The 24,450-nt window shown below is 41.1% G+C and overlaps 1 protein-coding gene across 3 annotated transcripts in view; it reads left to right on the top strand.

The window, feature by feature from the left end:
* Positions 1–24,450, top strand: part of LOC126182260 (calcium homeostasis endoplasmic reticulum protein) — a 306,481-nt gene that overhangs the window by 256,135 nt on the left and 25,896 nt on the right. For all 3 annotated transcript variants that reach the window (XM_049924835.1, XM_049924836.1, XM_049924837.1), the window contains one exon: positions 9,122–9,244. In XM_049924835.1, coding sequence (XP_049780792.1) covers positions 9,122–9,244 — 123 coding nt within the window. The remainder of the gene's footprint in view (positions 1–9,121; positions 9,245–24,450) is intronic.

A 24,450-nucleotide genomic window follows, 5' to 3' on the forward strand; every position in this document is an offset into this window, starting at 1 on the left:
ATAATACAAATATAAATAAATAAATTATTATGATAGAGGATGAAATCAGTCAGTAGAGGAGGAATAGTGAAGAATCAAATAAACAGTGGTGGAAGCAGCAAAGGAAGTGTGTGTAAGAATCAGTGATAAGAATAGGTGGAGAGTAACCCTCTGGTGGAATGACAGAGTAAAGCAAATCAATTCATATATGGTTTCAAGAGAAAACAGAGGAAGCAAGAAATGAATACACTGAGAAGAATGAGGTGGCTGTGGGAGTGGTAGCAGGCGAGAAGGAGAAATTACTGAAAGAATGGGCAAAAATTGTGTTAGAAGACAGTGAGGGGAGTACAAAGGTCCTCAGTGGAACATCAGAATGAATAAAGAAGGAACAGAAATTGAGAAAATACAGGAAATCAAGGAGATGTCAAAGAAACATTCTGAAGAGTTACTAAACCCCCATAGATATATGGTAAGAGGAAAATGAGGAGCCTGGGCATGTGGAGAATGCTAAGCTGGATCTAACCTGGACAGAAGTAGAGGAAGTGATAAAGACCACAAAAAGAGGAAAAGCACCTGGACTGGACGAGAGGTCGATGCGAAGATTGTGAGGGCAGATGGTATTGGTGGAGTATAGTGTCTCTGTCAGGTCATGAGAGCAATATCAAAAGAAAAAAAAAGATGCCTGAAGACTGGAAAAAGAGAATTGTAGTGCCAGTTTTTAAGAAGATTGTGGGAAACTGTGACAAAATTTTAGGGGTGTTACTTTGATATGTCATGCTACCTAGATATTTGAGATCTTGGAAAAGAGGGTATGGAAAACAGTAGGAGCTGCCATAGAGTGGAGCAATATGGATTTAGAGCACGAAGGACAACAATCGATTTAATTTTTAGCATAAGGCAGTGCAAGGAGAGACTTGGTGAGTATGATAAGTATTTAGTAATGGTGTTCCTGGACATGTAGAATGCGTAAAAGAAGCAAGGTCTGGATAACCCCCCAGAAAGGGGGAATTGGAAGGCTGATTCGAGAAGAATAAAAGAAATGTATTGAGAAATGTGAAACTTGTTAGATCAGAAAAAGAGCTGCATGGATAGAGTGCACTATCCTCACCATTTTTTCCTCGCCATTATGGATGGGATAATGGCAGAAGTGGCAGCATGAAAGGGAGATGGAAATGTGAAAGCAATGGTGTTTGCCAAAGATTTAATGATGCAGAGAAGAGGAGGAGAAGAGACAAAATACACTGATTAGCCAAAATATTATGACCACAGCCCACCGCAACATTGGCTGCCACCTGGTGGCATTGCGGGCACATGACACTCTAAAAAAAGTATGTTAGTGGAGCAGACACAGGAAGGAGATCACCTTAGCGAAGATATGGGCTGCAAATGGGGAGACGCATTGAGATAAGCAACTGTAACAAAGGACAGATTATTATTACGCAGAGCCTGTGAACAAGTATCTTGAAAACGAAGCTGGTCAAACATTCACGTGCTACAGTCATGAGCAACCATGGAAAGAGGTAGAAGAACAGTGAAACTACCACTAGGCACTAAATGGTTGGATGTCTACAACTCTTCACAGATCGTGGGGTTCAGAAGCTTATCTGCTCATTAAAGGAGGATAGATGGTGATTTCTAGCATCTCTGCAAAAAGAGCACAATGCTGGTGCTTGCGGAAATGTATCGGAGCACACTGTTCATCATACATTGTTGAACATGGAGCTCCACAGCAGACTGCCCCTACGTGTTCATATGTTGACCCAGTGACATCGTCAATTATGATTGCAGTGGGCTCGGGACTATCGGTATTCAACCATCAATCAATGCAAATGTGTCGGCTATTTGAGTGAATCACAATTTCGCCTTACTACGTTGCTGGTCGTCTCCAAAACGCTGTCATTGAAGTTAACAGCAGCTCGAAATGTTCAGTGCACCACAGATACCAGCTTGTGGGAGCTGTATTACGCTACAGGAGACTTTCTCCTGCACTTGTGTGGGACCTGTGGTAATAATTGAAGACTTGCTGACAGTTGCAACCCACCTGCATCCCTTCACGTTTGATGCCTTCCCTGATGGCCATGTCATCTTTCAGCAGTATAGTTGTCCATGTGTTGGAGGCAGAACCATCCTACAGTGGTTTGAGGAGAATTTTAGTGAACTCAAATTGACATCTTGGTGACCAAATTTGCATGATGTAAATCCTGTGGAACCCATTGGGCCACTATCGGGTGCCACCACCATGTATGCAAATCAGTGGCTCCTTATTTACGTGAATTACATGACCTGTGCTTAGACATCTAATGCCTTACCTCGACAAACCTACCAACAAATTGTCATATTCGTGATGCGTAGAATCAGTGATGTATTTCATCCCAAAGATGGAAAGACAAGCTATTAACAAGGTGTTCATAATATGAAACTTCCTGGCAGATTAAAACTGTGTGCCGGACCAAGACCGAGACTCCGCTGCTGAGTGAAAATCTCATTCTGGTCATAATATTTTGGCTCATTATTGCATATGGGAAGATGTAATACAACATTATAGATTGAAATTTAATGCAACGAATTGTGAAATTATTGTGACAATGAGGAATAAGATGACGGGAGCAATAGAGAGCAAGTAGTGAAAAAGTAGAAAGTTTCAGGAGCATAAAAGAAAACACATGGAGGAATGATAAGAAGATTAGTGAAAAGGGAAGGCAAGCACAGGGGTTCCAGCAGAGTGTAAGAAGTATGGAGCAAGGATGTTCCACCAAAAATCAAGCAAATGCTATACAGCAATACCAAGCATATAACACTTCAGTACTAAAAAATGTGTCAGAAAGGTAGATAGTGAATAAAAGGCAGTTGAGCTGGACACAGGCTTGCGAGATGAAATTTCAGAGTAGCGGGGTAAGACTAGAATGGATAGAGTAAGGAATGAGACAGTGAGAGAAATAGTGGAAGAGTAGCTCATGCAAAAGTTTAAGGTGGTATGAGCATTTTAAAGGACTGGAAGTTGGCAGGATAATAAGACAGACTCGTGAAATAATGGCAAGAGACAGATGGATCACTGCAGTTAACAAATGTGTGAATAAGGGAGGAGAAGACCAGGACAGAGGGAGAGAAATGTCGAAGGAGAGGAAGGGATGGAGATGCTTGTGTTCCAAGTAGACCCAGCCAGCTTGGTGGTGGAGGTGGTGGTGGACTATGAAACCCATCGCAACAATACGTAAGTCATAGTGTTGCAGACGTTTGAACTGTGGTGATTGGAAGGCCTTTAGCACCCATATTATTTTCTAGCCTCTTGTTACGTGGCTACAATTTGATTATAAAAAGAATTACTGCACAGCAAATGATATTGAACAAGGAAGTGCAACTTGAAATAATAAAATGTCTTGCACACACTATAACTGAGAGGATTCACTTTTGGTCCATTTAATGTCAATATACATTTCATAATTTGTACAGTGTGTTAGGTGCTACAGTGCTCGTGTTTGGGTTTCATGTTCATGATTTTTGCTATTCATCTTTGCATAATAAATTCTTGAATGACAGTTGTTGCAACTTAATAATTTTGTTTTATTGTAGCTCTGTTATCTACCAGTACTACCATCTTGTCAATATGATGTCTTGATTATATTATTATGCCTTGCCTCAGTTCCTGCTGACTTCTTGTATGGAAAAATTGGTCATGAGTAATTACTATAATGGCAGTCCTGCCTGCCAGTATACAAATGTACAAGGGTACAGAATCAACTCATTATAAGGTGCATTCAATAAAACTTTGTTGTGGTAAACATGATTGTCTGTAATCATTTTCAGCACTTATGAATGCAGTAAAAGTGATGTATATCTCAGCATTTTAGAAGATGCCTGGATATTCTTCATTATGAAAATTTCTCCCCACAGCCTGAAATACTTTTCAGCTTACAAGAGTAATTAACTATGACATTGAAGTTATTAATCAGAAATGTGTTCATTCGTGAAATATCTTCCTCCGAATACAGTACAATCAGACACACATCCGTCATCCCGTTGCATGGAATGAAATAATTTCATTAAAAAAAAAAAGTCAGACTTAAGCATGTAATATTGTTGAAATGAAAGTACTTGAAAATTGTGATCTGTACTAACATAGATGCACTTCTTTGAATGTCATCATCCTTACCTAGCTTACATTGTCAAGGCAATATAAAAAAATTAACCAACTTTACATGTTTTTGGTTAGTAATACAGTAGGATAAATAGAAACAATGTACCTGCAAAACGCATCTCAGCTCTCACTGATCTGTTTACTTGTCTGACACAACCAATAAAAATATGTATTAAAAAAAAAAGTCGTTGGTATTTGACAAGAAACAATTTAGGGGGAGGAAAACTTGTTAGTCACGCAGCTGAAGAGAGCCTTGGAGGCACCAAAATGTCATTGTGCTTCAGAAAGTTTTATTTTTTTCCCCCAGATTGGCTGGTATCATATGAGAATGGATTGTGTTATTTTGATTGTTTGTGTGAACACAAGGAGAAATAGTATCTGGAAATTTGGATGCTGTGAATGGAGAACTTTTCATTAGGTATTGAATGAAGAAGGAAATAATTTATTGGAACTGACAAAGACAAAAAGAAAAGCCATTTCATAAGAAATGGCACAAAGAGGCATTTATTATGCAGTGTGCATATTACAGTCCTCCATCACAACTATATTTTCGTCTCTCTTAACTATCTGAATAATTTCTTTTATCTCATCATATATTTCTTCCATCTCTTCATCATCTGCAGAGCTAGTTGGCATATAAACTTGTACTACTTGATAGGCATCGGCTTCATGTCAATCTTGCCTATGATAATGCATTCACTATGTTGTTCATAGTAGCTGACCTTTATTCCTATTTTCTTATATTTTCTTATTCATTATTAAACCTACTCCAGCATTCCCTGTGTTTGCTATTGTATTTAAAACCCTTTATTTAACTGACCAGAAGTCCTGTTCCTCTTGCCAACGAACTTCACTAATTGACAACACATCTAACTTTAACCTACCCATTTCCGTTTTTAAATTTTCTAGCTATATGCCCAATTAAGGGATGTAACATTCCCCGCTCCAGTTGTAGACCGCCAGTTTTGTTTCTCCTGGTGCTGATATCCTGCTGACAAGGGAAACTCCCCATTACAGCCCCCTCAGATTTAGTGGTGAAATGGCCCAGCGGAAAACCGAACACAGATCAACCATGAAAACTGGAAGAACAGGTACTGAACCACGGAAAAAATAAGCAAAATAGAATCGGTGAACTGACCAAGCTTAAGATGTGCAACATCGAGCACATTGCAAAAATCATGACGTCCTTGTTGTGTGGTCACAGTGTTGAACTGCCAGGTGGGAGATCCATGTTCAAATCTCCCTTGTGCTCCATTTTCTTTTTTCCATAAAATTATAAACTTTCCATCCTGTCACAGACGTGTCCGTTCTCTTGGCAATTGTCATACTGTACATTGGTTATAGAATATGAGTCATGTGGTAAGAACATATTACTGTTACAAGTTGATGTGATAAATAGTGAGAGCTGGCGAGGTGTCATAGACCTCTCACAGAAATGAAAACAACAAAGAATTGTATGTGAACATAGCATCTTTGAAGAATCCAACCAGAGGCCTTACAATTACAAGATAAAAACACTATGTGTTTTTTGTATGTAACTGTGTTTATGATCTTCAAAAGCAAATTTTTAATGTGTTTTTGAGAAGTGTATTGTACTTCATCTAGAAATAGATGTCTGGGCTCTGACCTTCAGATCCTGTAAGTTTGAAGAAAATATAGCTTAAAGAGAATGTGGTGGAAAGATCATTTTACCTGCAGGTGTGAAAAAATATAGGTGTTAATTCCAAAAAAGAGAAACAATACAGAAATTTTACAATGTAGTGATATGATTAATTATGTTTATATTCTTCCTTCATTACTGTAAACATAAAGGAGTGAAATGAAAATTTAAAACAGTTGTTTCACTGACCTTTGACAGTCAGTGTGTCCTACTGACTGCTAAGCTGTCCAGACATGATTCACAATCTACCATCACAGTTTCAATTCTAAGAGTAGCTCTCTACTGCCTTTGAAACTTTGGAGGAACACTTCTGGGTACCTTGCTAGACTAGTAATTCTAGAAGAAATTTTATAACAATGAAATATCATGGTCATAACTTACAGGTTGTTTCCAGAAAGAATGTTTCACTCTTCTGTAGTGTGTCCACTGTTATGAGACTTTTTGACAGATTAAAACTGTGCCAGACGGAGACTCAAAAATGGACCAGATTTGAGTCTCGAGTCTGGCACAAAGTTTTCATCTGTCACAAATTCTCACAACAGTTCACACATCACTGCGGAGGGGAAGATTCTTCAGGGCACCTAAAACTTGTAATACAAATGAGCCATCAAATAAACTATAACATTTATCTAAAACATATTTTTTTTAGTTCAAACACTAATGCAAGTGTGAAAGACAGCAGTATTTTAATTATTTTTATAAGTTGTGCGGGTTTTTGAAATTTGTGTGTAAGAGGACAAGATCCATTAATGCAAGTGTGATCACATTGTTCGGCAGGATGCCAGAAACTTTTTTTAAAGTGGTCAGATAATTTGAGTTAAATATTATAAGATGATGTTTTGAGTGATATGGTAAATAATTCTAGCATCAACATGATGAATTGTTGTAAGCTTGTAATGGAGGATGAGAAAATGGAATGAATTTGATTTCAGTTTCTGTTCTTCAGACCAAAATTTTCATTCATTGTTAACATGACATTTCTTTGACGTCTACTGTCTTCCATTACTAATGTAAAATGTAGGACAGAGTGTTAGTGAATATCACACACACACACACACACACACACACACACACACACACAAAGCTGAGTAGACTCCTAAAATTTTAAGTTCTGATATTTTTCTCATGACAAAGCCTATGTATAGCTCCAAGCTACACTCTTAATCACTTGTGAAAATCCATCCACCGGTTTTGGAGGTTAGTGTTTTCAAACGGATAGACATGATAGCTATGAAATAATGCCTATATGATGCTTGAAGCTGCGCCCAAGTTATGTCGGAAAACTCCTTGAAAATTCATCTAGTAGTTTTGGTGATTAGTGTGTTCAGACAGCAGACGTGACGGTTTTAGATAGAACTTTAAATCACAGTATCTTTTTCACAAGATCCAGTTTTGATGAAATAAAGCCTGTATGTTGCCCCAAGCTACACTAAAATTACCCATGAAAACCCAGTGAAAATTGGTCTAGTATTTTCAGAGATTAGTGTGTTCAAACAGACAGGCAAGCACAACAGTTTTACAGTATTGATATTAGTGTGTGTGTCAAATGACATAATTGGGATTTCACCTCTTGGAAGTACATTTTGGCCAGCCATTTTGTTTCCTTGTAGTTTTTAGGTCATACGAACGTGGTAACTACTACGTATAAAACTGCTAACATAAAAAAAAGTTTATGAGAATACAAGAAGGATCTGTCTACCATTTCACACTGAATGAAACTATTGTTGTATGTCATTCATTCTTATGCAGCACTCATTGCCAATCTCCATTGTCTGGAGAACCAAATAACTCGACGTTTAATGACATAGTTCACTGTTGTGTAGTTATTATAACACAGCACTACATGATGTGATGTTCTGTTGATGTGGTGGCGTACTTGTGGGAGATGTTTTATTATTGCTTTTATGATTGTAATTATTATCATCCTCATTGTTGTCATTGCCATCATCATATTCTTCTTCTTTTTGAAGAATGTACCATTACACAGTAAAAATCATGGTCATGTAGTATGAAGTCCAGGTAAGAGAACTCGTCTATGAACAACTGACCTTGCATTTTTCTTTCATTATAACATAGAATTTTAAGACATATTAATGCACCCTGAAGTCATATACTCAAAATGTCTTATGTTATCAATATATTTACGCGTTATTCCCTAGTACTTGTTGCGTCAGTTGTAGTGTGCATTACATGAAATTTTTGGTTGATATTTATTAGTTTCATACTTAGTTGGAATCTCTCACTGTAATGTGGAATGTTTCAGTGAAGATTTTTTTTCCTTTTTGAATATGTAAGTACATATTAACAACAGTCTTGATTCTTTGTTATTTTGAAGTAGTAATTAATCATAAAACTGGCTGTTTTAATTCATCCAACTGCATGTGAAACAACAGAACACCATGACAGCATGAAAGCAGAAAGTTAAGAACAGGGAAGAAAGAGAAAATCCTTTCATACGTCTCACAATTCTTCTTCTCGTAGAATGATAAAATTGTCTTGCCTTGGAGTGTATGGTGAAAATGTGTGATAATGGTAAATTGTGTTTTGTTTGAGCCACAAGAATACACAGGAATGAGATACAGCTAATTAACATATTTTCATTTAGTGTTTACTTTTGGGCAGTAGTACATAAGTCCTCCCCATTGCTCCTTTCTTCAGAGATGCTTGTCATGCCAAACTGTGATTCAGCCACAGTGAATTTTGGAGTAACTACAGAAATTTTATGTCATATTTATACTTTAAATCAGTTTAAATTGCGACAGCATGGAAAGTCTTTCATGGTCAGTTTCTGTGTGGTGCGCAGCTGCTGGCAACCAAAGGGATGTACTATATAGGCCTCTTACATGAACACTGAAAGTTCCATTTTTCGAAGCAGCTTGAGAGCTACAACATGGCCTACAGTAGGAAACCATGCGTACCTCTTTCTGAAGCAATCTCATCTGTGTTCTGTAGCATTTATTAAGAGGAAAGACACACTAGATAATGCATCCAATTTAAAATGAAAACACAATTTTTAAAAAAGTATTTATGCTAACAGTATTTGAAACAAGACTGTATAATGAGAGACAAATTTTTTTTCCTTTTTTTTTTTTTTCTTTCTTTCAACAATACTCCTGTTTTGTCGTTTGGTAAGTAGATGATTCCCTTCTGTCTCAGATATTGAGAAGATACTGTATCTAAAAAATGTGTAATCCTGCATTGCAACAGTGTTTTAAAATTCAATGCTATCACTACTTTCACAACAAATCATGTCTGTATACCCTATGCGTGAAATTATTCTCCCTTACTCTGTTCCCTTATCTGTATATCTTTAAGTGTTTTTGGTTTTCTCTTTAATGAATTGTCAGATCGAGATCACATTCACGATCGAGATCCAGGTCAAGATCCCGGTCCGGCTCGCGAAGTCCTGACAGCCGAGATAATCGCAAGGAAAGGAGCCCAGATAGGAGTCCGACACCACCATCATTCCTGTAAGTAGAGATCATCTATTGACAGAGTGTAAGAATTTTGAACTGATTTAATGCAGACAAACTTTTCTTTTGATATTAGTTAATCTTTTGAAAAGTTAGTGGACTTCATAGTTTATTGAAAGTTATTACACAGCGAGTTACACTGCATATGGAACAGTGCATGGAGGGAGAGAGCTTATTTCTCTCATATTTCCTGCATTGTAGCAGGAGTACCATCTCATCAACAAGTGTGTAGCAGAAAAAAAAAAATAAAAATAAAAAAATAGTGTATATTCTGCTGAGTGTATGTTTGTATTCTAAGGTTTTCTAGTGTTTTTTTCAGTTCTAAGAAGCTTTTTCATCCTTTTTGCATATACCAATACCCTGTGAACCATTCTACATTGCATGATGACCATTAATAGTCACTTGCCTTCGTGTTCTATTTGTATGTCAAGTGAGAAATTTGTGCAGTAACTGACATTATTTCATAAAATTACATTTATGTATTCAATCACCATTCCAAGAATCCAATTATTTATCACTGATTCTGTAATTTGATTCTGTGGGATATTTTTTCCCTCTGGTGTACGCAGTTATCTTGTATTTATCAACATCAGACAGAGACTGTCACGCAGAGCACCAAATATTAATACTGTGTATGTCATTTTGGATGCTTGTCATATATTCTGTTATAGTTACTTCATTCATTAAGAACTGTGTTTTGAAAACTGCTTCTGTTTAACTGAATGAAAGTATTACAAGAACCGTATCAGTCAAAAGTTTCATTTTTATTTTATCTGCTACATGTTTTGACAGGTACACTATCTTCACGTGGTGAACCTTCCCTCCTTACCAACATACATGCGATTATGAGTTGTGTATAAGGGAACTGTGACAAAAAAATGTTGCTCAGTTCTATAATCCTCCTGTCATCAGCCTCCACAAACCCTTTCTCGTCTCTCAACTCTCACCATGCCCCTCCTTCCACCTCTCTCATTATAAGCTCTCCTCTCTACAATTTCCCTCTTCCTCCGCTCTTTCTCACCCATCCCTTATCCTACCCATACCATTCTTCCACATCACTATGTGCCATACACATCTTACTCCTTTGTGCACAAAGTTATGCTCACCAGTGCCACTTTCCTATACTGTCTCCTTGCTGCCTCTCCATCCAAATTATCAGACATAGCTAGATTATACAGTCATCTCGACACAATATTCAGCAGTCCGTCTGGCCTCTTGTGTTCAGATGAGAGTACTGTTTGCCAACTCTTACCACAACCTATTTCTGTTGTGAACGTTGTCCCTTTTATACAACACAGGGAACAAAAACTGCCTGCACCAAAAATCGTTGCTGCCACCCCATAACATAAAGCAAGGGTACAGTGCCCGAGTCGTGAAATCTGGTAGAAATGATGAATTGTTACTTAGTATGTGCCTCTGCTCATCAAGTCAAAGATAATAATATCAGATAAAACAGATTCCGTATTTTATTTAAAGGATAGCCCTTCTCTCTGTTTATAACATTATCTGTCCTTAAGACACAGTCCCAATAATGAGACACAATGTCTCTCTCATAAATTAATCCATGTCCCTTGGTTAGACAGTGCTGTAACACCACAGATTTCTCAATTTGTAGTAATTGTGTTTGGTGATGGTACTCCACACATGTGTCATGAATGATACAATCAGCTAGCCAATATACTTTTACTGCAGTGGCAAGGGACTCTAAACATAGTGGACTTTTTGAGCCAAAGAGAGCTCTAATCTTGGTTGGCAGAAAAAACACACTCTCATGTTGTATTTTTTTTTTAAATATTTCCTGTTGCTGAAGATGCCCTACCATCATGTGAAAGGAATGTGGAAGGAAAACAACCAGTGTACGTGTGTTTTTTGTTGGTTCCAGTGGTGATCCAAACTCCTAAGCATGGCAGATCCATTTATTATTGTGTCCATTCTGCACAGACATGAGGCAAGTTTTCATGTCAAGGTGTCCACAACTAAGATGGCATAAACCCTCCTTGCTGACATCCTCAGAAGCCCAGTGCCTTGATATTATGAATAACAACTCGTTGCTTGTAAATACTGGTCAGTATGTGTTGCTCTTCAATAAAGTGCAGTCAAATGAAAACAAGAAAAACTGCACAGTGCGGAAAGAAGAAACAGCATGAACATTCACTGCTGTGTCATTTGACTCTTAAGTTGCGCTCAACGTGCATGGTCGAACTTCACTGTGGAGGCTGGGAAAGAGGAACAGCGAGGTGTAGTGCAGTTTTTGGCTTTGGAAGGAGACTTGGGAAGAAAAATTTGTACCTGATTCTCTGTTGTGCATGACCATCACAGTATGTCTTGTTTACACGTATTTGTGTGGTATAAATGATTTTAAGGTCAGGCTTCATTACACCATCTGTTATTGCTGTGATGGATACTGCCATTAGAAGTGACTGATGGCGGATGATGGAAGACATTAGTTTCGTGGTAGGCATGAATCACAGTACTGCTCATACCATTATTACAGAGCATTAGAAAAACTGGAAAATCAATGCACAGTGAGTTCCCCAAAGCATGGTGGAGAAGCAGAAGTTGAACAGAATGTCAATATCACTGCTGCCATTGGAGTGGTACCACAGCGAAGAATATTTTTCATATTCCATGTTGTTACGTGAGATGGAACATGGTGTCATCATTTTGAGCGAGATAGCAACCCTAGGATGAGAGCATATTGATTCATTCCCTCTTAACAAAATCCAAAGCCATGCACACTGGCCATGGGAAAGTTAGAATGTTGACGAAAAGCATCATTCTGTTGCCGCACAGAGTAGCCATGTAGTTTGAGGCGCCATGTCACGGATTGCGGGCCCATCCTGCCGGAGGTTCGAGTCCTCCCTCAGGCATGGATGTGTGTGTTGTTCTTAGCATATGTTAGTTTAAGTAGAGTGTAACTCTAGGGACCGTGACCTGAGCAGTTTGGTCCCTTAGGAATTCACACACACATCATTCTGTTGCAGGATAATGCCCATTCACATGTTGTCAAAGTTGTTTTGATAATGCTGCAGAGCTTACACTGGGAAGCCCTTACACATCATTCACATCGTCCCAATCTCTCCCTATGTGATTTCTATATTTTTGAATCTCTTAAGAAAGATATTCATGACCATTGATTTGCTTTGGATGACGAGGTGCTCATCTGGGAACAACCATAGTGCTGTAGGCAACCACGTACATTTTTCCATTAAGGCATTTATCATTCTGTCTCGAGAGTGAGATAAATGTATTAACAGCTAAACAGCTATGGTCACTACTTTCGAAATAATAAACAGTTTATCCAGTTCATAACAGGGTTGTTACAGCAACCCTTCAGATCTGGGAGTTAGAATAGGCCCGAGGTACTCCTGCTGTCATTGAGAGGCAACTAAAAGGAGTCTCAAACTTTTTGGCCTTTCTATGATGGTCCCCTTTAGGATTTGACCTCCATTCTCCAAAACTTTTCCAAAGAGCAAGCCAATTGGGGAAGGGCGCCTTACATGGTGCATCGTGTCCATTGTGCACTGAGATCTTTAGCATACTTTATCATCGTGGTTTTGCAGTTCTGCTCATTCCATGGCAGATGACATGCCATGAAACAAATGACGTCGTCTCTTGTTGGTAGTCAACCACCAGCAGTCTCTAAGCGTTTGAGGTGTCAATTTAATGCAAATAAGTATGATCCAAATCGTTTCCCTCCCTGGCCGCACCATGGGAGGAATGCCAGGCTAAAGGTGGAAATGAATCTTATTCGCCCCAGTACCTCATATGTACGAGAGTTGATGGGGAATCATTCATGTTGATGAAGCCTCAGGTTTTTGGGGAGCATTTAGAGGTCAAGTTTGGGGAGGTGGAGGGATTGTCCAAAATGTGATCTGGGTCAGTCTTAATAAAAACAGCATCCTCTGCCCAATCACAGGCATTACTCGCCTGTGACGAGCTTGGAGATGTTTCTGTTTCCATCACATCCCTTACGAGTTTAAATATGGGCCAGGGTATTATATTTCACAAGGACCTCATTTTGCAGTCAGATGATGAGCTATACACCAACTTAGACTGATGAGGTGTTCATTTCGTCCAGCGCGTCCATAGTGGTCCAAAAGATAATCAGGTGGCCACTGGTCCCTTCATCTTGGCCTTTGAGGGTAATACATTACCCAAGAAGGTCAAGGTGATGGTATACTGCTGTGATGTAAAGCCATATATCCCTCCCCCAATGCAGTGCTTTAAGTGGTGGAAGTTTGGGCATATGTCTCCCGCTGTATTTCCAGCATCATATGTCACAATTGTGGACGTCCATCACATCCCAATACTCAGTGTGCTCCGCCTCCCATCTGTGTCAACTGCGGTGAGCAACATTCCCCTTGCTCACTGGACTGCAGGATTCTACAGAAAGAAAGAAAAAAAAATCATGGAATACAAGACCCTGGACTGACTGACCTACACTGAGGCTAAGAGGAAATTTAAAAAGCTAAATCCTATGCGCACAACATCCTCTTATGCCGCCACTAGAACAACGGTTCCAGCCCCTCAGTTCCGCCATTTATTGTTGGCCCCAGAGCCGCAAGACTACACCTGCCCCCTTCAGACACAATGGATATAGAATGTACAGGTACTCAGTCAATGGCAGCAAGTGACCTCGGGGCATAAATTGCTTCCTTTATTGCTTCATGCCTATCCAGCCTCATGACAGCGTCATCCTCCAGAGGAATTGCGGCGGTTTCTTTCACCACCTGGCTGAGCTACAACAACTGTTAAGCTTCACACATGCTTTCTGCATTGCCCTCCAGAAAACCTGGTTCGTGGCAATGCGGACCCCTGCCCTTCATGGCTATAAGGGAAGTTACAAACACCGTAGCAAATATAATTAGAGTGTCAGGTGGAGTTTGCGTTTATGTCCTGCACTCGGTATGTATCAAACCTGTGTCCCTTCAAATTCCTCTTGAAGCTGTGGCTGTCAGGATAAGGACAGCACAGGAAATAACTATCTGCAACGTATTCCTACTTTTGGGAGATTTTAACGCCCATAGCCCCTTGTGAGGTGGCACTATGCTTACTGGCCGAGGTAGAGATGTCGAACATTTACTGTCTCAACCCGACCTCTGCCTCTGAAATACTGGGGCCCCCACACATTTCATTGTGGCTCATGGTACTTACTTGGCCATTGATTTATCACTTTGCAGCCCTGGACTTTTCCTATCTGCCCACTGGAGAGCGCACGATGACTTGTGCGGTGGTTACCACTTCCCCATCTTCCTATCACTCCCCCAGTGTCATTCCCCTGGACGCCTACCCAAATGGACTTTAGACAAAGCAGACTGGGAAGCTTTCACCTCTGCTGTCACCATTGAATCTCCCTCACACAGTAACATCGACGTGGTGATTGAGCGAGTCACCAGAACAATCATTTCTGCAGCGTAAAGCGCTTGGATACCAGACACCATCAGGTGTCCATGGCATTAACATCAGTGGAGTGTTATCTACCAATCCAAACACAATTGCCGAGCACTTTGCTGCGCACTATGCTCAGGCCTCTGCATCGGAGAATTGCCCTCCAGCTTTTCATTCCTTAAAATGGCGGATGGAAGGGAAACTTCTCTCATTCACTATGTGCCACAGTGAACCCTATATTGCTCCATTTACTGAATGGTAGTTCCTCAGTGCTCTTGCACATTGATCCAATACAGCTCCTGGGCCAGATAGGATCCATGCTCAGATGATTAAACATCTCTCTTCAGACTACCAGTGACATGTCCTCATCATCTTCAACTGCATTTGGAGCGATGGCATATTTCCAATGCAATAGCAGGAGAGTGTCATTGTTCCAGTGCTCAGACCTGTTAAAAATGTGCTAGATGTGGGTAGCTATCTGCCCATCAGCCTCACCAATGTTCTTTGCAAGCTGCTAGGAAGTATGGTGAGTCAGCGTTTGTGTTGGCTCCTGGAGTCACGGGGCCTACTGGCTCAATGCCAGCCGGTTTCTGCCAGGGCCGCTCTACCACTGATAATCTAGTGCCCCTCAAGTCTGCCATCTGAACAGACTTCTCCCAATACCAACACCTGGTCGCCATCTTTTTTGATTTAAGAAAAGAATACAACACAACCCCCGACACCATATCCTTGCTGCTTTATACGAGTGGGGTCTCTGGGGCCCACTCTCAATTTTTATTCAAAACTTCCTCTCACTCCATACTTTCCATGTTCAAGTTGGTGCCTCCCATAGTTTCCCCCATATCCAGGAGAATGGGGTTCCATAGGGCTCAGTATTGAGTGTGTCTTTAGTTTTAGTGGCCATTACAGTCTAACTGCAGCTGTGGGGCTGTCCGTCTCACCTTCTCTGTTTGCAGAAGACTTGCGTTTTGTACAGCTGCTCCAGTATTGGCATTGCTGAGCGGCACCTACAGGGAGCCATTCCCAATGCGCAGTAACCCACGGCTTCCAGGTTTTAAGCCGTGAAGTCATGTGTCATACACTTCTGTCGGTGACCTACTGTTCGTCCAGAACCAGAACTTTACCTTGAAGATGATCCACTCACTGTGACTTCTGTCGGTGACCTACTGTTCGTCCAGAACCAGAACTTTACCTTGAAGATGATCCACTCACTGTGGTAGAGACTATCGATTTTTAGGACTGATTTTTGACGCCTGATTGACTTGGTTTCCTCATCTTCGTCAGCTTAATCTTAAGTGCTGGCAGCACCTCAATGCCCTCCTCTGTCTGAGCAACACCAGCTGGGGTGCAGATTGCTCTACACTGCTGCAGCTCTACAAAGCCCTTGTTCAATCCTGCCTTGACTGTGGGAGTCTGGTTTATGGTTTGTCGGCAACCTCAGCATTGTGGTTACTAGACCCCAGTGCACCACTGTGGGATTCAACTAGCAGTGGGAACTTTTAGCACGAGTCTGGTGATCAGCCTACTGGTGGAGGCCAGGGTCCCTCTGTTGCAAATCAGGCACTGACAGCTGCTCGCTAATTACATCGTGCACATTCGTAGCTCTCCTGAGCATCCAAATTACCATCTCCTTTTCCCCAAGGTGGTTCTTCTCCCACATCAACAGCCCAAGTCAGATAATACGATCGCAGTTTGCATCCGATCTCTTCTGTGTGAACTGGAGTCCTTACCTTTACCACCTCCACTCCAGGCCCATTCACATACACCTCCATGATATATACCTAGGCTGCAGCTTCATATGGACCTATCGCATGGCCTTAATGACTCAGTTGCTCCCAAGCTCTCCGCTGTCACTTCCTCTTGATTCTTGATGCATCTCGGGCTCTGAAGTAGTGTACACCGATGACTCAATGGCTGATGGTCACGTTGACTTTGCCTCTGCTCACAGAGGATGTACTGAACATCGCTCATTGCCCGATGGCCATGTCTCGTGCTCTTGAGTATATCTGTTCTTGCTCTGGTGAGTCATTTCTTGTGTGTAGTGACTCCTTTAGCAGCTTACAAGCTATCAATCAGTGCTACTTGTGCCATCCTATGGTAGAGACCATCCAGGAGTCTGTCTGTGCCCTGGAACGATCTGGTTATTCAGTGTTGTTTGTCTGGACCCCAGAACACATCGGAATCCCAGGCAAAGAACTTGCTGTCAGGCTGGCCAAACAGGCCACGCAGAAACCGTTTCTGGAGATCAGCATTTCTGAAACTGACCTGCATTCGGTATTATGCTGGAAGGTTTTTCGACTATAGGATACAGAATGGCATAACCTCAGTATGAACAATAGACTGCGTACCATAAATGAGAAGACGAATGTGTGGAAGTCCTCCATGCAGGCTTGTCACAAGGACTCTGTGTTTCTCTGCCAGCTCCACATCGGCCTGGCTTGGGTGACCCATGGCTATCTCCGGTGGCTTAAAGACTCACCTCAGTATCAGTGTGGCAGCTGGTTGATGGTGGCCCACATTCTGTTGCACTGACCCACTTTGGCCGCCCTGCGACGAAATCTTCCGTTACTGGACTCGTTACCATTAATTTTAGCTGACAACGCCTCATCGGCTGATTTAGTTTAACATTTTATACGTAAGGGGGGGGGGGGGGGTATTGCTCTATCTAAGTTTTAGCGCACGTCCTTTGACACTCCTGTGTTCTCTACCCTAGTGATTTTAAGCTGGAGATTTTAATGTGTTGCAGAGTGGCTGCCTTATCCTTTTTTCGTCTCTTGATCAGCCAGCCACGGTCATCTACTCTCTTGTTTTAATCCCTTCTTCCTGTTTCTTGTGTGTCTCTGTAGTTTTTTCATCGTATTTTGTCCATTGCAGTTTTTGTTGCCCTTCTGTCATTCTTGGGCTTTTTCTTTTCTCCTGGTTTTGGGCAGTAAGTCTTGTTTGCTTCATTATTTCCCTCGTGGACTTATTTTATAGGAACAAGGGACTGATGAGCCAGCAGTTTGGTCCCTTCCACCCTTTCAACCAACAAACCCACCAACCAGCAACCACTATGCTTGAGATGAAGAAACAATCTGTCTTGGTTGCAGTATCAAATTTTTTTATTATAATGGAATGTAGTCGAATTAAGTCGGGTGATGCTGAGGGAATTAGATTAGGAAATGAGACACTTAAAGTAGTAAAGGATTTTTGGGGAGCAAAATAACTGATGATGGTCGAAGTAGAGAGGATATAAAATGTAGACTGGCAATGGCAAGGAAAGTGTTTCTGAAGAAGAAAAATTTGTTAACATTGAGCATAGATTTAAGTGTCAGGAAGTCATTTCTGAAAGTATTTGTATGGAGTGTAGCCATGTTTGGAAGTGAAACATGGACGGTAAATAGTTTGGGCAAGAAAAGAATAGAAGCTTTCGAAATGTGGTGCTACAGAAGAATGCTGAAGATTAGATGGGTAGATCATATAACTAATGAGGAAGTATTGAATAGGATTGGGGAGAAGAGAAGTTTGTGGCACAACTTGACCAGAAGAAGGGATCGGTTGGTAGGACATGTTCTGAGGCATCAAGGAATCACCAATTTAATATTGGAGGGCAGCGTGGAGGGTAAAAATCGTAGGAGGAGACCAAGAGATGAATACACTAAGCAGATTCAGAAGGATGTAGGTTGCAGTAGGTACTGGGAGATGAAGGAGCTTGCACAGGATAGAGTAGCGTGGAGAGCTGCATCAAACCAGTCTCAGGACTGAAGACCACAACAACAACAACATTTCTCAATGTCACATTTCTCCTTTTTTTAGGCACCTTCGGATTGGTCTATGGCAGAAGTACAAAATTTCGTAATAGTGGCATGACCCCATTTAGTGAGACTGGATTACCAGAAAAGATTGAACAACCTACTGATATTTGGTAGCAGTGGGTAAATGGGATACAGTGCATAAAATATCCGTGCAAATTATTAGCCCTTGTCAGAGGCGTCCTATAAAAATAGAATAAAAACGAAGATGACCGAAACATATTTTTTAAAAAAAATATGTAACCTGCTTTGCTCCTAAATTGACAACCCACATAGAAAAAAGTGAAAAACAGCAGATTACCTTATTGTTACAGCATGTGGCGCAGCCCAAAGCAAATTAAATGGGATCAGGCCTCATAAACATGCCGGTGGTGTAGTGCATATTCTGGTTGCACATGTCACACTGGAGATGAAAACATACAAGGTCCCTATGACTAGTGCACACAGCTCTCAACAGATGGCATCTGCAGGCTGTGAGCTATGGTAGTTTTCATTTGCTAAATCTTGTCAGTTATTATAGATGACTGGTGTTGTAAAAATTGCTGATAAAATGTTTACATTAATCACCAGAATAACCAGGGCAAATAAAAATAAAAACATTGCAAAATTCAAAAATCCTCCACCATGCACAAAAAGGAAAAACACACAACAGCCTGGAAGAAATGGGATTAGCTAAGCACATTGGGAAAACATTCAGGAGGCTCCTAAACAATCAGCTGGCTGGAGGGAACCCGGTGTATCTCCACACTATGAGATCATCGTTCAATGTTAATTGCTGAGCCCTGGATGCTATATTATTGAATTGTGCCACCTACTACATCCTTGGGTAACAGAAGAAATATTGAATTTAATTGATGAAAGGAGAAAATACAAAAATGCAGTAAATGAAGCAGGCAAAAAGGAATACAGACGTCTCAAAAATGATATCGACAGGAAGTGCAAAATGGCTAAGCAGGGATGGCTAGAGGACAAATGTAAGGATGTAGAGGCTTGTCTCACTAGAGGTAAGATAGATAATGCCTACAGGAAAATTAAAGAGACCTTTGGAGAGAAGAGAACCACTTGTGTGAATATCAAGAGCTCAGATGGCAACCCAGTTCTAAGCAAAGAAGGGAAGGCAGAAAGGTGGAAGGAGTATATAGAGGGTTTATACAAGGGCGATGTACTTGAGGACAATATTATGGAAATGGAAGAGGATGTAGATGAAGACGAAATGGGAGATAAGATACTGCGTGAAGAGTTTGACAGAGCACTGAAAGAGCTGAGTCGAAACAAGGCCCCGGGAGTAGACAACATTCCATTTGAACTACTGATGGCCTCGGGAGAGCCAGTCATGACAAAACTCTACCATCTGGTGAGCACGATGTATGAGACAGGCGAAATACCCTCAGACTTCAAGAAGAATATCATAATTCCAATCCCAAAGAAAGCAGGTGTTGACAGATGTGAAAATTACCGAACTATCGGTTTAATAAGTCACAGCTGCAAAACACTAACGCGAATTCTTTACAGACGAATGGAAAAACTGGTAGAAGCCGACCTCGGGGAAGATCAGTTTGGATTCCGTAGAAATATTGGAACACGTGAGGCAATACTGACCTTACGACTTATCTTGGAAGAAAGATTAAGAAAAGGCAAACCTACGTTTCTAGCATTTGTAGACTTAGAGAAAGCTTTTGACAATGTTAACTGGAATACTCTCTTTCAAATTCTAAAGGTGGCAGGGGTAAAATACAGGGAGCGAAAGGCTATTTACAGTTTGTACAGAAACCAGATGGCAGTTATAAGAGTCGAGGGGCATGAAAGGGAAGCAGTGGTTGGGAAAGGAGTAAGACAGGGTTGTAGCCTCTCCCCGATGTTATTCAATCTGTATATTGAGCAAACAGTAAAGGAAACAAAAGAAAAATTCGGAGTAGGTATTAAAATTCATGGAGAAGAAGTAAAAACTTTGAGGTTCGCCGATGACATTGTAATTCTGTCAGAGACAGCAAAGGACTTGGAAGAGCAGTTGAACGGAATGGACAGTGTCTTGAAAGGAGGATATAAGATGAACATCAACAAAAGCAAAACGAGGATAATGGAATGTAGTCAAATTAAGTCGGGTGATGCTGAGGGAATTAGATTAGGAAATGAGACACTTAAAGTAGTAAAGGATTTTTGCTATTTGGGGAGCAAAATAACTGATGATGGTCGAAGTAGAGAGGATATAAAATGTAGACTGGCAATGGCAAGGAAAGCGTTTCTCAAGAAAAGGAATTTGTTAACATCGAGTATAGATTTAAGTGTCAGGAAGTCGTTTCTGAAAGTATTTGTATGGAGTGTAGCCATGTATGGAAGTGAAACATGGACGATAACTAGTTTGGACAAGAAGAGAATAGAAGCTTTCGAAATGTGGTGCTACAGAAGAATGCTGAAGATTAGATGGGTAGATCACGTAACTAATGAGGAGGTATTGAACAGGATTGGGGAGAAGAGAAGTTTGTGGCACAACTTGACTAGAAGAAGGGATCGGTTGGTAGGACATGTTTTGAGGCACCAAGGGATCACAAATTTAGCATTGGAGGGCAGTGTGGAGGGTAAAAATCATAGAGGGAGACCAAGAGATGAATACAATAAGCAGATTCAGAAGGATGTAGGTTGCAGTAGATACTGGGAGATGAAGAAGCTTGCACAGGATAGAGTAGCATGGAGAGCTGCATCAAACCAGTCTCAGGACTGAAGACCACAACAACAACAACTACATTATTCAAAGGTTATCCTTTTAAATTTCTAATTTTTAAAGTTTACAGATTTTTATTTATGGTTTTTACACTCACTGGGTGTTTTGCATTATGCACATTGTGACATGTAGCTGCAGTTGGCACTCTTGTGCTGACATAGCTTTACATTTTGTAACAAGGAGGCCATTATAGTTTGAGGTATGAATTTTTTTTTAAGTTCATTGATTCCTACTATGCACCTTGTAACAAACAGCTGCCATTGGCACCCTTGTGCTAATGTAAATGTTTTTAACAAGAAGGTTCATTATTGTCTGGAAGGGCAATTTTTAAGATTGATTTTTGCTATCAGCTTTTATACCGTGGGACCTCTGTGTTTTATATAGGATGCCATATTGTTAACACTGGCAGTTTTTAACGTTGATGTGACTGTATTATATTTAATGTTTTTATTTGCATTTATCACCATCCCTCTGAAGTGTATTTTATGACTTAAGTACCACACTTGCTTGGCATCCAGACGTAGCACTGACATTGTTAGTCAGTAGTGATATGGTACAGTCTCATGCATCAGGGGGAGGGGCGTAATTCTGGTTTAAGGGAGATTCGCATATGCACAATGTAATTGGCTGTAATACTACATGGGACAGTCGAAATTGGTATCCAAAACTTGTCTATGTACTTTTACGTTTTAATATTATGAACAGGAAAGTTGCTACTCACCATATAGTGGAGATGCTGAGTCGCAGATAGCCACAACAAAAATATTGTCGTAAATAACCCCCCCCCCCCTATCTGTGACAATTTTCCGTTTCTTAATATTGTTCCAGTCCATCCTGTATTTTCCATTGTTTGATTTACTTTTATGTTTTCTCATTGCAACAATGTATTTTTTTTATATACATTAGTTTTTAATTTTCACTCACCATGATTATTCTGGCTATTACTGTAAGCATTTTATCACCAGTTTTTAGAACACCAGTCATCAAGAATAACTGTCCTGGTTTGTGGCAAGATTTAGCAACAGAACGCTATTGCCTGCAGGTGCCATTTGCCGAGAGCTGCATGTACTAGTTGTGTGCGCCTTATACGTTGTCATATCCAGCGTGATGTGTGCAACCAGTATATCGCTACAAATCTGGCATGTTCACTATGTAAAGCATTACTGCTTGACTTTTCTTATTTCTACTGTAGGTTCTCAGCTTAGGGACAAAACAGGTTACATATTTTTTTCAAAATACCTCTTAGTCATCTTTTATTTTATTCAGTTTTATAGGATACAGCACAGTGCTTTTAAAGCTTTGACAAGAGGCTACCTGCTGGGACTTTTTATGCGTGATATCCCAAGTATCCATCATACCAAATATCAGTAAGTTGTTTAATATTTCTTGGTAGTCCAGTCTCACTAAATGCAGTCATGCCACTATTATGAAATTTTGTATTTCCTCTGTAGGCCAGTCTGAAGATAATAAATAAAAGTGACAATATTATGAGGAGGAAAGTTGCCATTCGCCATATAGCGGAGACACTGAGTCGCAGATAGGCACAACAAAAACAGTTTCACACTTAACCCTTTCGGCCAATGGCCTTTGTCAACAATATATATATATATATATATATATATACACACACACACACACACACACACACACACACACACACACACACACACATATATTCAAATGCAACTCACACACATGACTGCAGTGTCAGGCAACTGAAACAACACTGCAGCAGCACCAGTGCATGATGGCAGTGGCGACCGGGTGGGGGTAAGGAAGGAGAAGGCTGCGGCGGGGAGGGGATGTATAGTAAGGTGGTGGTGTGGGACTCTGAAGCACTGCTGGGGAGCGTGCAGGGGCTGGTAGGGGGACAGATAGTATGGTGGGTTTGGTGGACAGTGAAATGCTGCAGGTTAGGCGGAGGACAGGGGAGAGGTGGGAAGGGGGGGGGGGGGAGTAGTGGAAAAGGATAGAAAAAGAGAGAGAAAAATAATAAAAATGAAAATACTGGGTGCGGTTGTGGAGTGACAGCTGTGTAGTGCTGGAATGGGAGCAAGGAAGGAGCTGGATGGGTGAGGACAGTGAGTAATGAAGGTTGAGGCCAGGAGGGTTACTGGAACATAGGTTGTATTGCAGAGAAAGTTACCACCTGCACAATTCAGAAAAGCTGGTGTTGGCGAGAAGGATCCATACGGCACAAGCTCTGAAGCAGTCATTGAAATGAAGGATATCATGTTTGGCAGCGTATTCGGCAACAGGATGGTCCACTTGTTTCTTGGCCACAGTTTGTCAGTGGTCATTTATGTGAACAGACAGCTTGTTGGTTGTCATGCCTACATAGAATGCAGTGCAGTGGTTGCAGCATAGCTTGTAGACAACATGACTGGCTTCTCAGGTAGCCCTGCCTTTGATGGGACAGGTGGTGATCATGACCGGGCTGCAGTAGGTGGTGGTGGGAGGATGTTTGGGACAGGTCTTGCATCTAGGTCTATTACAGGGGTATGAGCCACGAGGTAAGGGATTGGGAGCAGGGGTTGTGTAAGGATGGACGAGTATATTGTGTAGGTTTGGTGGACGGCGGAATACCACGGTGGGAGGGGTGGGAAGGATAGTGGAGGGGACATTTCTCATTTCAGGGCAAGATGAGAGGTAGTTAGACCCAGGCAGAGAATGTAATTCAGTTGCTCCAGTCCTGGGTGGTACTGAGTTACAAGGGGGAATGCTCTGCTGTGGCCGGACGGTGAGACTTTGGGAGGTGGTGGTAGACTGGAAGGATAAGGCACAGGAGATTTGTTTTTGTATGACGTTGGGAGGGTAATTATGGTCAGTGAAGGCTTCAGTGAGACCCTCGATATGTTTCGAGAGAGACTGTTCGTCACTGCAGAAGCAATGACCACAGGTGCCTAGGCTGTACGAAAGGGACTTCTTGGTATGGAATGAGTGGCAGCTGTCGAAATGGAGGTATTGCTGGTGGTTAGTAGGTTTGATATGGACAGGGGGTACTCATGTAGCCATCTTCAAGGTGGAGGTCAACATTTAGGAAGGTGGCTTGTTGGGTTGAGGAGGACCAGGTGAAGCAAGTGGGGGAGAAGTTGTTGAGGTTCTGGAGGAATGTGAATAGGGTGTCCTCACCTTCAATCCAGGTAGCAAAGATGTCATCAGGAATCTGAACTAGGTGAGGGGTTTAGGGTTCTGGAATTTTAGGATGGCCCATGAATAGGTTGGCATAGGATGGTGCCACACAGGTGCCCATAGCCGTACTGTGGATTTGTTTGTAGGTAATGCCTTCAAAGGAGAAGTAT

The sequence above is a fragment of the Schistocerca cancellata genome, chromosome 1 (genome assembly GCF_023864275.1).
Source record: "Schistocerca cancellata isolate TAMUIC-IGC-003103 chromosome 1, iqSchCanc2.1, whole genome shotgun sequence".
Lineage (NCBI taxonomy): Eukaryota > Metazoa > Arthropoda > Insecta > Orthoptera > Acrididae > Schistocerca > Schistocerca cancellata.